At 36.7% G+C, this 12775-nt stretch overlaps 1 protein-coding gene across 2 annotated transcripts in view; it reads left to right on the top strand.

The window, feature by feature from the left end:
- The window catches only part of LOC141915408 (ubiquinone biosynthesis monooxygenase COQ6, mitochondrial-like), a 143425-nt gene that overhangs the window by 103803 nt on the left and 26847 nt on the right, over nucleotides 1-12775 (top strand). For both annotated transcript variants that reach the window (XM_074806927.1, XM_074806925.1), the window contains exon 10: nucleotides 11845-11960. In XM_074806927.1, coding sequence (XP_074663028.1) covers nucleotides 11845-11960 — 116 coding nt within the window. The remainder of the gene's footprint in view (nucleotides 1-11844; nucleotides 11961-12775) is intronic.

Here is a 12775-nt window from a genome sequence, read left to right as displayed (position 1 = left end):
AGAATTGAAACTAATTTCAAATAATATCTTCTATCTTAGTACTGGTACTAAGAATAGTGACTATAATCAACTTACCTATTCAAACAATACGAGTGAAGCTTGCAAGCATTGTCATAAACATTAAGTTTTGGCGCTTTCGCGAATCTCGTTTTGAATATACTAAAAGGGTGCCTTGGTGACTCGTGACTTGACATGACCTAGTAAAAAATAATATTCAGCATTGTTACAGGTACTAGATTGCCATAGTTTTTTTTCAAAAGCATAACTTGTCATACTAACCTGGAATCCGTAACTGATCCCGTGTGGACAAAATATTGTGAACACACCTGGAGTTAGCACACGATGACTCTTGGAATATTTTTGACAAGTGTTTACATCACTAGCTCTGCATGCCGGGCCTTCATTTCCACTATCCATTGTATATCGTACATCACTGAAATTACAGATTGACAATTGGGAATACTTATAATTCTAAGAATTTCACATCTACTCATAAGGAAAAATTTTAGTCGTTCGTATGTAACTAACCTTTTACCGTTGATAAAAGCGAAAGGGTTCAGAATCATTGTCGTGATTCTGATTCGTTGCATGATGGTGCAAACTGTGATTGCGTCGCAGGATAGCGTAGATCATGATTTGCCAAATCCGCTGATTGTACTTCCGACATTGAAGTCATCAGATAGCAATGAAGACATTCTTCGTCGAAGCGTGAGAGTTCGTAAAAACCCCCACTTTTCTGTCAGACTTTAAATGTAATTGACTCAAAGGGGAGAGATGTAGTGTATTTGTAATTGTACTACAGCACCAGAAGTGCTGCCATCTATATTGATAAGAGAGCAATAAAGATGGAGCCGAGTTGGTTACCACGTACGCCGATATCTGTCTTATGTCTGCTCTTTTGGGTCTAATGAGCGACTCTACAACTGGAACCTTCCAACCTCATTTCGAGAAATCAATAACAGTCATACCCAGTTGAGCCGGTGCCAGCTACGATCCTTGCATATTTGCTTAGAGCTCCTGCAATGGCGAGGTACTAGGCCGGCTGGGGCTACCAACTTGAGCGACGAAATGTTCTCTTGCGAATACGACCCAGGCTTTATCTCCGTTGATGCCTTACTGCGCTTGTTTGGGCTATGGATCACTTGCTGCATTGCATGATCACTACGTCATTATGAGAATGCCGGTTTGCTAGCGTATCTATTTAACACCCGTATTGCTCGGGTGACTTTTACTACCAACGGGTGGCGCTGTGTGTAAATTTCACATAAATCAACGACTTTCAGCTATTAGCGGTACTTAAGACCACTTGAAAACATCATAGTCAATTACAGTAGTAGTGAAAATAAAAAGTTACAGTTCGGTGTACAGCACCATAGCACCCATATAATACCACATACATTTTATTCAGACTAAGGACTTAGTTAACACTGATCTTCATTTCCATTAATTAATGATCTGTTGAATTAATTAGTAATTCAGTCTTTCGGTGGTTCGAGATAAAATGCCCGCAAAATAAGAACTAACGAACCAGGGCTGACCACAAATTGCCCAACAGATAAATTTTCCGAAACGACACAATAATGTTTAGTATCAAATAACTCGTGGCGTGGACCTTGGTCTATCAACTGACCAATGCATGACCAGTACTGGCTGTATAGTAAATTATCTGTTTTGCAAACAATTAAGTTATTTGGTGCCAAATAACTAGATATAATGTGGACATTAAACTAAAAATTGTTTAACTGACCAATGCTTGACCAGTACTGACCAGTTACCACTAACTAGAACCCACCATATGTAATTTATATGTTTAGTAAAGCAATAAAATCGTGTTTGGGCGTCGAGCTACTAGATAGGGTGCGGGCTATGATCTAACAACTATTTAACTGACCAATACTGACCTTAAAGTAATTTGTTTATTCTAGAAGCAACACAGTCGTGTTTGGTGTCAAATAATTAGAAATGGTGTGGGCTTTCATCTAACAACTATTCAAGTGACCAAATCTTGACCAATACTGACCATATAGCTATATTTATCTGTTTCGGACACAACTTAGTCGTGTCTCGTATCAAATAATTTCATTCGGTCTGAACGTAAATATAACAACTCTTTTACCTGTACAAGCTACACCAGTACTGTCTAATTACCGGTTAAATGTTTTTAGAAATAACACGGGGTATTACCTGAATCCTTCGTCAGTACTACTCTTATTAAATGTGTCGTTTTAAAAGTCTTGTCCAATTTTTATTGTAGGAAGCGAGCTAACTTTGAAATTTCCCACTAAATGCAAAAGATTTTCACATCGGGTTTTGAACGAACAACGTTTCGATTTGTAATTGTAACGTGCGCATTTTAGCCTGTAACGTGCACATTTCACTAGTGTGAACGTGCGTATCGGTACCATTATGCGAAACTTGTCAAACTTTTGCGTTCAAGACGTTTAAACTGAACACTAAAGGAGATATCATATCATATCATATATCATATGAATAATGAATAATGAATAATGAATAATGAATAATGAATAATGAATAATGAATAGATGGAAGATAATGTAGTAGTTTTGAATGTTTCGTAACTGCTGTCCACTGACCGCAGATCATCAAAGTTAATCGCCTCATATGAAATATATATTCGTTATAAGGGATGTAGTAGTTCAGTGAGAATTCAAACTTATGGGTAATTTTACGTGATTACAACGCTGACCAATAGAGAAAGCTGTATCACAACAGAAGTGCGACTAACGTATCTTATTGAAACATTGTAAAATACCGGAGAGTAAATGGGAGAACCCTGAATTCGAAACAATTCCACACTCGGATCGTTTACTTTGAAAACACAATTTGCAATTTGTGGACATCCATTATTTCTGCACCAAAAGCATGAAGTATATTATCTTTGCTCGTAAAAATTTGAAATTTTGAGGAAGATTTTTGGCCTCGTTAACCTGTGAACACGTCCTTCATATATTTTCTAAGACCGATCTTGATATAATGCTGAGAGTTTAGAGAAAATTATGGTAGGATGTAAACTTAGGCCGCTTCGTATCCGTGGAAGGTTGCTAATCATTGGTCTTATACACAATAATCATAAGTACGTAACACGAGACTCCATAGAATATCGTTTTTCAATCATACGTACACAAATTATTGCGATATAAAGATAAATAGTACTTTAATATACTTTTTACTTCTTATACTGAATATTTCTTTAGTAGTATTAATAAAAGAGTGGATCAGCAGGCTACCTGAGCCCATTCCACGATTTGAGGTCAGTTGCCAAAAGTTAGTAAGTTTACATACCAGTGGATAGTTAACATTTAAAATGACAATTAAAACTTCATTGCTAAAAATAACTTTGTATTCGTAGAATAGTCACACTCAAATGCGGAGAATTGATAATACCATAATATGATACGAAAATTCACTGTGTACAAATTCAAAAATCAAAGATACAATCTAAAACCAACCGTCGAGTCAAATATTTTACCACAATTTTCTATGATTAGTAAAAAGATTAAGTAATAGACATAGGCATGCAAACAGTAATATCTGAAGTCCACTCCATTTCAAACTCATTCATCTTTACACAAACTCCAACTTGTTGAACAGTTCAAAATCGCGTGGCTTGAATTATTACGATAACTAAAATCAGGGACCACGATACTTGCTCATCTACACTGGCTTCCAATTTAACAAAGGATTGAATTTGAGTGTTTGATGTTGTAACAATAGGCCTACCATACTGAATTACGGATTCACTTTCTACTTTTTGATTGAACATTTATATCACATATTGGGTCATTTCATTTTTACCAGTATAGGCCTAATTGGAAGAACCTATCCGTATATCATGTTTAATTTTATATAATCTGACTTTTGAGATGTCATTCAATCAATGCATTCATATGCGGTCGTCGCTTTCAAAAGCCACCACGGACTGACTCCTTAGCGATACCTTGGCGGACGATCCCACACGATTCTTGCTCCAGCCCTAGAATGCTCAATTATAAGGCGCTTTTACGAAATTGAATCTGATTCGGTTCAGCTAAATCCGATTCGATGTTGGAAAACGTAAGGATTAGTAAATCGAATCGTTTTTCGTAAATGAGTCGAATCAATTTATCAATCTAAAGGTCGCGATTCGAAAGGAAATGGGCGTCAATGGTGACCGAATTATTGATAGATGATGGTCTGCAATAGATGTCTTTAGCCTGCGGTCGAAGAGGACGCCATGTTGGATTTCACTGACTAAATCGCCACTAACTTGCTCGCCGAGCAAGTTAGTCGATTTAATAAATCAATTTACTAAACCGCGTCCATAAACGAGTTGATTTACCAAATCGGATTCACTAAACTGCGTGCCGTAAACGTGAAACTTAAATCGATTTACAAAGATTCAGTTTCGTAAAAGCGCCTATAGTCGTCATGAACACCCGATTTGAATTCAAATTCAAAAGACTCCTAAAAACGCACCTGTTTACTCGATTACTGTAAAGCGCTTGAGCATTTATATGCAAGAATCAGTGAAATTGGCGCTTTATCAGTTGTATTCATCATTCAAACCATTATTCTCCTTATCCTATGAATTTGGAGACCCATCCTCGCATGAGAATGAATATAATGTGATTTCAATTAAAGATGACACATGGCCTCATATCATTACGTTATGTTTTTTAACGGGTGGGCGAGAGTATATTCTTATGTTTTTGTTTCTCTGAATGTCGCTATTTAAGAGTTCAATAATAATTTCAGTCAAACAAACAAAGGATTTTTCTGTATGTTTCGTGTCCTGTTTTTCCATAACCCTAGGACTGCATTTTAGGTATTTTTCGTGGATGACCGAACGCTGCTGTCCCTTTCTAGTAATTTGATGATATCTGTCGAAATCTAAATTTTAAAAAGGAATCAGGCATATCTCCTAATTGTTTGACTAAGTAAGAACTCAACTTTAAGGGACACTCCCTTAAAGGCGCCGAAGTAAAATCATGTGTCGAGTGGAGATGATATTGTGTCAGAATTTGTTCAAAAGCGGAGAAAATTGAATGTTATGAAAATAATGATTTCACATGTATGTTTGAATCCTTTATAACTGGAGCAATTTTCATAAAAACATATCTATGGAATCAATGAAATGTAATTAAGAAGAATACTATGTTTAAGATGTTATCAAAGGCATTTGAAAAAAGTTTTCTGATTTCGTCAACTGTGAAACTAGTGTCAACCAGATGTGTTCCCATTAAACGAACCGACTGCGAGCCGAGTCGATGTGAGATGTGACCTACACTGAAAATCTCAAGCGCTACCACTGGTTTTTAGGTGCTTCTGAATATCGGCCGTTAAAAAACTAAACAATTGCCATTTGGAAAGGGCCTAGTTAGAGAAAATGCTAGATGTGTATATTGTGTGATATTTCATGTGCGTTTGGAATTTAACCTTGTTTATAACGAAACACACATGTTCTTTTCTATTTTAGAAGAGCGCATGATAGTGCAAAAAAGAACTGACAATGAAAAAGGGGTAACAGGTGACTGATATCACACCAAATTTCAATTCCTATGAACACTTTTCATATAGTGAATTCTGTACAAGAGTTAAAAAAAACTTGAAATATTAACGAAACAGTTTTTTGACGGACAAATCATTACCATCGAATTTTCAAAACTTTTTTAATGCCTTGGTGACCACTGGTCTAGTACGCGGTTTTCTGAAACAAAAGTGGCCAAGTTTAAAGAACGACAAATGATTACAAATATTAGGAGCCTAATGCGTTTAATGATTTAATTAATTGGCATCGCGCTGATTGGTTGAAAGACGGTTGTTAGTCATCTTGCCTGTGATTTAATTGTTTTTTTAAGCATCGATTAACCATAGATTTAATCTTATCATAACTTATTTGCAGGTGCTTCTCGCAAACATTTTCTATTCGTTTTCAAACGCAGTACTGTTCAGATGATTCGCGTCAAGCTTTGAGTCAAGTAGTAAAAAAGTTTATGTATTAGCATTACTATGCAGTCAAATTACGCACTGCGGCAAGTGAGGTGCTGTGATCCAGATGTGTAACCTATTTAGGAGTAATATATTTCCATCATGTCAACGCCATTCAGAAACAGTAGCAAAACATACTGCTGGTCACTAGAAATAACAATACGACGACAACCACTTTCGAATTCGATGATATTCGAGAAGTTTCACTTGGGCAGTGGTGGTCAGTGATGGTCAATTTATGAATTCTAATGGGGAATGCTTTCTAGTTTCACACCAAAATGCGGTACCGGTATATCTTTCTTACATTCGAGAAGTTTCAATTGGTCAGTGGTGGTCAGTGATGGTCAATTCATGAATTTTCAATGGCGAATCCTTTCTAGTTTGACACCATAACGCGGTATATCGTTCTCATATTCGAGAAGTTTGAATTGGTCAGTGGTGGTCAGTGATGGTCAATTTATGAATTCTCAATATCTATGGCGAATCCTTTCTAGTTTGACACCATAACGCGGTATATCGAACTCATATTCGAGAAGTTTGAATTGGTCAGTGGTGATCAGTGATGGTCAATTTATGAATTTGCAATGATGATACTTCGGTAGTTTGAAAACATACATGACTTGATAAATTTCCGAAATTCGCAGTCAGGTGTTCAGACTCGGGAATATCTCAATTGGTCAGTTTCTGACCATCATGGTGTCACCATGTGGTCTATAGCTCAAATAAAACACGTGGGACCGACGAAAGGGCCCAAAAGTGTAAGTCATTTCCTGAGTGATGTGATCCAAAAATGCCCTAACTGGAAAAGGCAGTCTTTCAATTGGACGAAACCAAATCGGACAGAACAATTAAAATTTGGGAAGGCCACAGGCAGTGGTCTTTCTACGAAGCCCACGCGGTAGGCCTATACTTTGAGCGTATCATTATGAAATCTTTTTTTAAACCACCATGTACCACATTAAGTAATAAGCATCGTTGTAAGCACTTGAAACACCCATTAACCACTTGAAACTGTCAGATCAATCATCATACCGCATCCCCGCAAAGAGGGGTAGTTCAGCAAACCGGAGCTTTCATTTGCCTATCTAGACTACCCCGCCAGTACGGGTAGCCGAGCAAACCGGAAAACTCATAATGAAAACAAAATTCTTCGCAGGGTCTTAGCCAGAAATGAATATGTACCTGTCAAAATTGGAACATCTGAAATAATCAGCCAGTCCAACTCAAGTGGCGCCGCAGACGACACCCGAGGTACCGCAGGTACTGAGACGGGGGAGCTCGAGGGGGTGTCCCCCTAGTCAAAGGGGCCTAAAAATTTTAAATTTCGGCCACAATTTAAGTGATTTTAAGAGCACTTGGAGTCAGAGGAATGGATAGGTATAAAACCTGTCTGAATGTGAGCGATGATAGGAATAGATGAAAAAAAAATAACGAAGCTTAAATTAACTGAGATCTAAGTATGTATATATTTATTTATCATTTACTAGGACTTTTGGAGGTTGAGCAATGTCACTAGACACTTGTCTCAGCACTGATATACATAACAGCTGTTTGTAGTACTTCCATACCATGATAGGTACAGAAGCTATTTTTAAGTTTGCAGGCTACAGTATCATGACATACATACGTACTACACAAGGGGTTATCATTTATTTATTGTAAAGGGTCAGATGGATACACATGCATAATAAACAAAACGCCTGCTATGTTTTTTATACAGCCTGTCATTTTTGAGAAAATCTTCATATTCTGACCCGTCTTGACCAAACTTTCCCCGTCCGGTCAATTTCAGTTTTTCATTTTCTCCCGTCGTAAATGACGGGTAGGACGGGTGCTAAGACCCTGATTCTTCGGCTCGATAATACTTGTCAATCCGCAAATTGACAAGCCCTGTCTTTGGGCACCTACCTGGCAGTAGGAGGACAATTAAGCCCCTCTTTTGACACCTACCTAATGGTAAGACAATTAAGCCCTTTCCTCGGGCACCTACGTAACGGTGGAACCAAAAAATTTGCCTGATCTTGTAATGCAGTTAAATAAGATAATCATTTCCCGTGGGCCTTTGTCTAGTAGCAGATTATTAAGCACTATTTTTAATGCCTATCTAGTGGAATGACCACTCAAACTGCTACTAGCGAAGTACATGCATTCTCCCCACGCAGTTTAGTACATGGTTTATGAAACGCAGCAACGTGATAACCTATAGGTTAAAGTACATAAAACACTGCACACAAAATGTAGGCAGTGTCAACCGAATATAATGGTGAAATTGAAATTGTGATATTAAACTTTTTGCAACATGTAAAATCTTCCTTAATCAATGAATTATGAGATGTGACACTATTTCATATTGATAATGACTTCTATCAAGGATCAATACAATTTTCCTTTTCTTAGGGTCAGAAACTAAATTGAACCCCCAATTTTTCAAGCACCCTCATCTCCTCTTACTATGTATGCATGAGAAATACAATAAGCTGTTTCGTCTATCGTAGTATGAGAAATAGGCGTATAGTCTATAGGCCTCGACCAATTCTTAAAGATTGACAGGGCAGAAAATTTTCCTTCCAAAATCATCCAAGTAGCAAATAAATTAGGACACAAGTAATTGATTTGTTTTTTCTTATCCTCTGAAAACTTCCAATCCTATGTGAGTATCCGGTAAACACAACACAAGAGACAACAAAAAAATAAATTCCTTGCAAAGATTAACATTAACATCATAAAATCAGTTTCCGTAGAATCAGTAGTATCAAAGTTTGATTGCATTTTCCTCATTTCTAAATAAAATTCATTGGATTTTTATTACATATCTGATGAAACAAAAAAGCAGTTATCGCTTTAATAACTTAATTCATGATAAACATAATTCATGATAGGGTTCATTTTATTAAAAGATCTTTTCTTGGGCCTATGGAATTAAGGTATCAGTTTACCGCCACATCAAATGTTGAGTTGATGAGGGTTTTTCATTATTCATTATTATGAGTCACAAAATAAGCAACGCCAAGAAGCTTACTGTCCAATGATATATTGGCTCTAAAAGCTGGCAAAAATTTCGATTTATGTTCGATAGATGGCGCTAGTGGTAGCTCAGCTGTCAGAATAGCTTATCTAACAAGGCAGTCACATTCCGATTATAATCCATAAATATCAAGATATAAACATTGCCATCTAAACCTCTAATGATAATCTACATTGTAGATATCGATTTCAAAAATATTTTGTCAATGACTTTTATATGTTTTTACCATTATGTTCATTTTTGGTTTACTTATGTTATGGCTGTTGGTTGGCAGTCTGCCAAGAGTATGTTAAATCGCGGCACGAGATCTAGTGGTAATACTTCTGGGTTGTCTTTCATCGTGAAGCAAGTAGAATTGATGCGCGGAGGTCAGGCCGGTAAGCTGCAATATTTTTCGAGAAAATCGCGAAAAACATAGAAAATTCTTCCCTTTCTATAAGTTACTTGTGTTGACCTATATTTGTGTTTCCGACATGAATACGGGAAATTCTCGGAATTTCCGGGAGTTTCGGCACCTCTGACGTAATTTTGGGAATCAGAAAAAGGCGAGTAATTCATTTGACATTCATGCCGAGCTTAGTTCGCTTATAGTTTGTTCGTTTGTGAGGATTATAAGTTATCTAATTTAGTATCTCGAACTTGCTAAGTGAGGCAATTTCTATAGTCTTAGCTTAGCTTTGTCTTGTCTTATTTTTGCTACAAAATACATTCTTTCTTTGAAAAAGTAATAGACAATGGCGCCAGCCAGAGCCGGCGGCAATTACGCCGTTTTTGAGGAGCGGCAGTCGACAAATGTTTGGCATCATCTTTGTTGAAATGAGAGTTAATTGGTTCCAAACAGTTATGTGCGCTTTTTCATTTGCAATTGCTGTTTGCTAATAAGTGTGTTTGACGATGTTTTTGCGGTATATTGGCATTTTTCGCGTAACAGCGCATACACGTTAAAATCCGCGGACTACGTAAATCAGCTGGTATGTAATCCATATATCTTACGTATGTACATACACACCACTAGCAGGACATAGTGTGTATACTTAGTATAACCCCCGCTGCTCTATTGTGCTCTCCTAGTGCGTAATAAATACTGTCATATGCTGTCTGTCCCTAATTAAGAAGTTTTTAATTGAAATAAGCTTTATTATGAATGCTTTATTGTCGTGAATAATCATTTGAACTATTTCTGTGGCAACTATAAATAAGTGTGCTCCTCTTTTAATTTCATTAGATACTTCGTCGATGGTTACTTACATTAATATTTTAAGGTAATCTTAAAATATTATATAACTCAGTCAAGGTCTAGTAAAGTTGCTGTTCTCGATGTAAAACCATCACAATAATGTATTTTTATGTACTATACGTTACGGTACCTGGGTAAGCAAAGGAGTGGAAGGTGTCCACTTAATTCCACATACTCCAAAGGTTTTTAGATCATCTAGATTGGGAAATTTACCGTTTTAAGAACAGTTAATTGCCAATGAAGTTTTGACATTTTCTGTTTTTTAACCTAAATTTTGATTTTAACCTCAATTATTGTTTGTCCATTTCTGATGAGTATCTGTGCTGTCTAACCATATAGGCCTATCTGCATTCAAGGCTGGAATGATTGGATAGAGCATTGAACAAAATGTAAACCTATTGGAAAATATTGCCACATTCATCTGGAAGAAAATGAGCTGGTGGACCTTAAATGAGAATTTTGGAAATGTTTAATTGGCTTCCTGGATTTTTATGCTACATACAAAGAATTGCTAAAACACAGCAAATATCAGAAATAAATCAACCTATAGCTCTGTTATCTCATAGTTAAGTTAAAATCTCCAGACCTATGCGTGCGGAAGATAAGAAACAACATATCAATTACTTATGCCCTATATAGCCACCACGACCAATGTTCCCAGATATGTTATGGAACAAATAAATCACCGATGTGATCAAAATCATGATGAAGTACCGTATTAGAAAATTTAAAATGTTAAATTTTCGCCTGAGCTCTAAAACTGAAAGATGTACATGCCTCCGTGGTTCTGATTGGCTGGTCTATGAGCCTCGACGCTAAATGCTGGATAACTGGGGATCACTTTTATTTTCTGTCGCAAAAATGTGGATGAGCAACTTTGCATTCGCACAAATTTGTTTACCAGATAATGGTGATGTCACCCGGTTATACATATATCAATGCAAATATCATAACCAGAGCTCGAAACCCCATGGGCCTCTTTTTATATTCAGATATTGGCATAGTTTTCATAAATGATTGATTCATTTAAGAAAGTTCACTCAGTTTTAATTGAAATATAGAAGAAATCGAACGCGGAAGACTAACTTAACTATCTACTGGCAAACCTGGAGGATCTTCTCTGGAGTCCTCGATTGCCACGGTAGCAGTGCGGGTACCCTATTATTAGCGTTACAAATATTAATAGTTTTAGAGGACAGCATTAATTGTGAGCCAATAATTTTGATAATTCAATTCAATTGATATTTTATAGTTCAAATTTGCGGAGATGTCAAAAATTAATCTCGCAAGGAATTAGTACTACGTAGATAATTGTGCAACTTAATGGCAGAGTTAAATGATTTAAATAGCTGACATTCAGTCTTTCCGTGGCTATTCTAAAGACACTTAACAGTCTGATCCCGTCAAAATTGCTATCATAAACCTGGCAACTTAAATAATAATTGTATATCCTTGGCGATATAATTCATAGCCGCAGCATGGGCTTCTTGTTTTCCTCCTAAATTGCGCCACTATTTTAGCGTGACTCATGTACTCAAGTATGTCATGAATCTAGTGTAGTATGTACATTATCTTTTATCTTGCATGCTTTCAGGGATGCAGCCCACCGAATACATCCTCTTGCTGGTCAAGGTGTTAATCTAGGGTTTGGTGATGCTGCCTGTCTGCATGAAAAGCTGAAGAAAGCAGTTCAAAATGGAACTGACATAGGTACTCATTATACATTCTACATGATTACAGACCCGCCAACCTTTCGGATTTATCCGGAATCGTTACAGATTATCGTATCAATATTCACATTCCAATTGCCAGTGGATATTCCAGAAATTTACTGAGTGAACATTGGCAAGCGATACTGGACGTTTAAACCCATATCCTTGTAGATATCAAATGTTCATCCGAGATATTTACAACGTATCCTTACATATTATTATCAATCGTTCACCATCTAAGTATAGCATCTTGCCTAGAGTATTGATGCTCTACCCTATATGTTGCAATGACACAGCTAGTGAGTCTATGGGGCTCTTGTTTACACAGCATGTGCTGTGCATTTACCTCTCATAAGTAATTAACACTCTTCTAATCATATGTGATTTTTTTTTAAACATGGTGTAGGTGTAATTTGGTGTGGCCACTGACATCTTTAATTTCTCATTACCCCTTTGCACACTTCAGGTGGATATTTTTTTAAACTTGGAAGTTAGTTGTGATGAGGTTGTGTCTTAGATCATACCTATTCTCGCTCTTTTCTGAATGGTCGCCAAACTTCTAACAAGCATTTTTGATAATATGAGATAGATCATGCCACGTTTATTTAAAGAAATCCAATTTTTGTCCTTCGGTAGCGAGGATACATCTTGTTTTATTTTGTGTGTGCCATCTGTTATTTCTTGAGACCTTGATGGATTTCTGGAAAGCCTATTGTGAAGATTAGAATAAGTGAGCCCTATTATAGATCAAGGTTATATGCCATCTTGAATTGGTACGGAGCATTATACAGTTTGTATGGATTTCCCTGAAAT

This window comes from Tubulanus polymorphus, chromosome 1 (genome assembly GCF_964204645.1).
Source record: "Tubulanus polymorphus chromosome 1, tnTubPoly1.2, whole genome shotgun sequence".
In the NCBI taxonomy this organism is placed as follows: domain Eukaryota; kingdom Metazoa; phylum Nemertea; class Palaeonemertea; order Tubulaniformes; family Tubulanidae; genus Tubulanus; species Tubulanus polymorphus.
The sequence above is the reverse complement of the archived record's forward strand: the minus strand, read 5'-3'. Positions and strand labels throughout refer to the sequence as shown.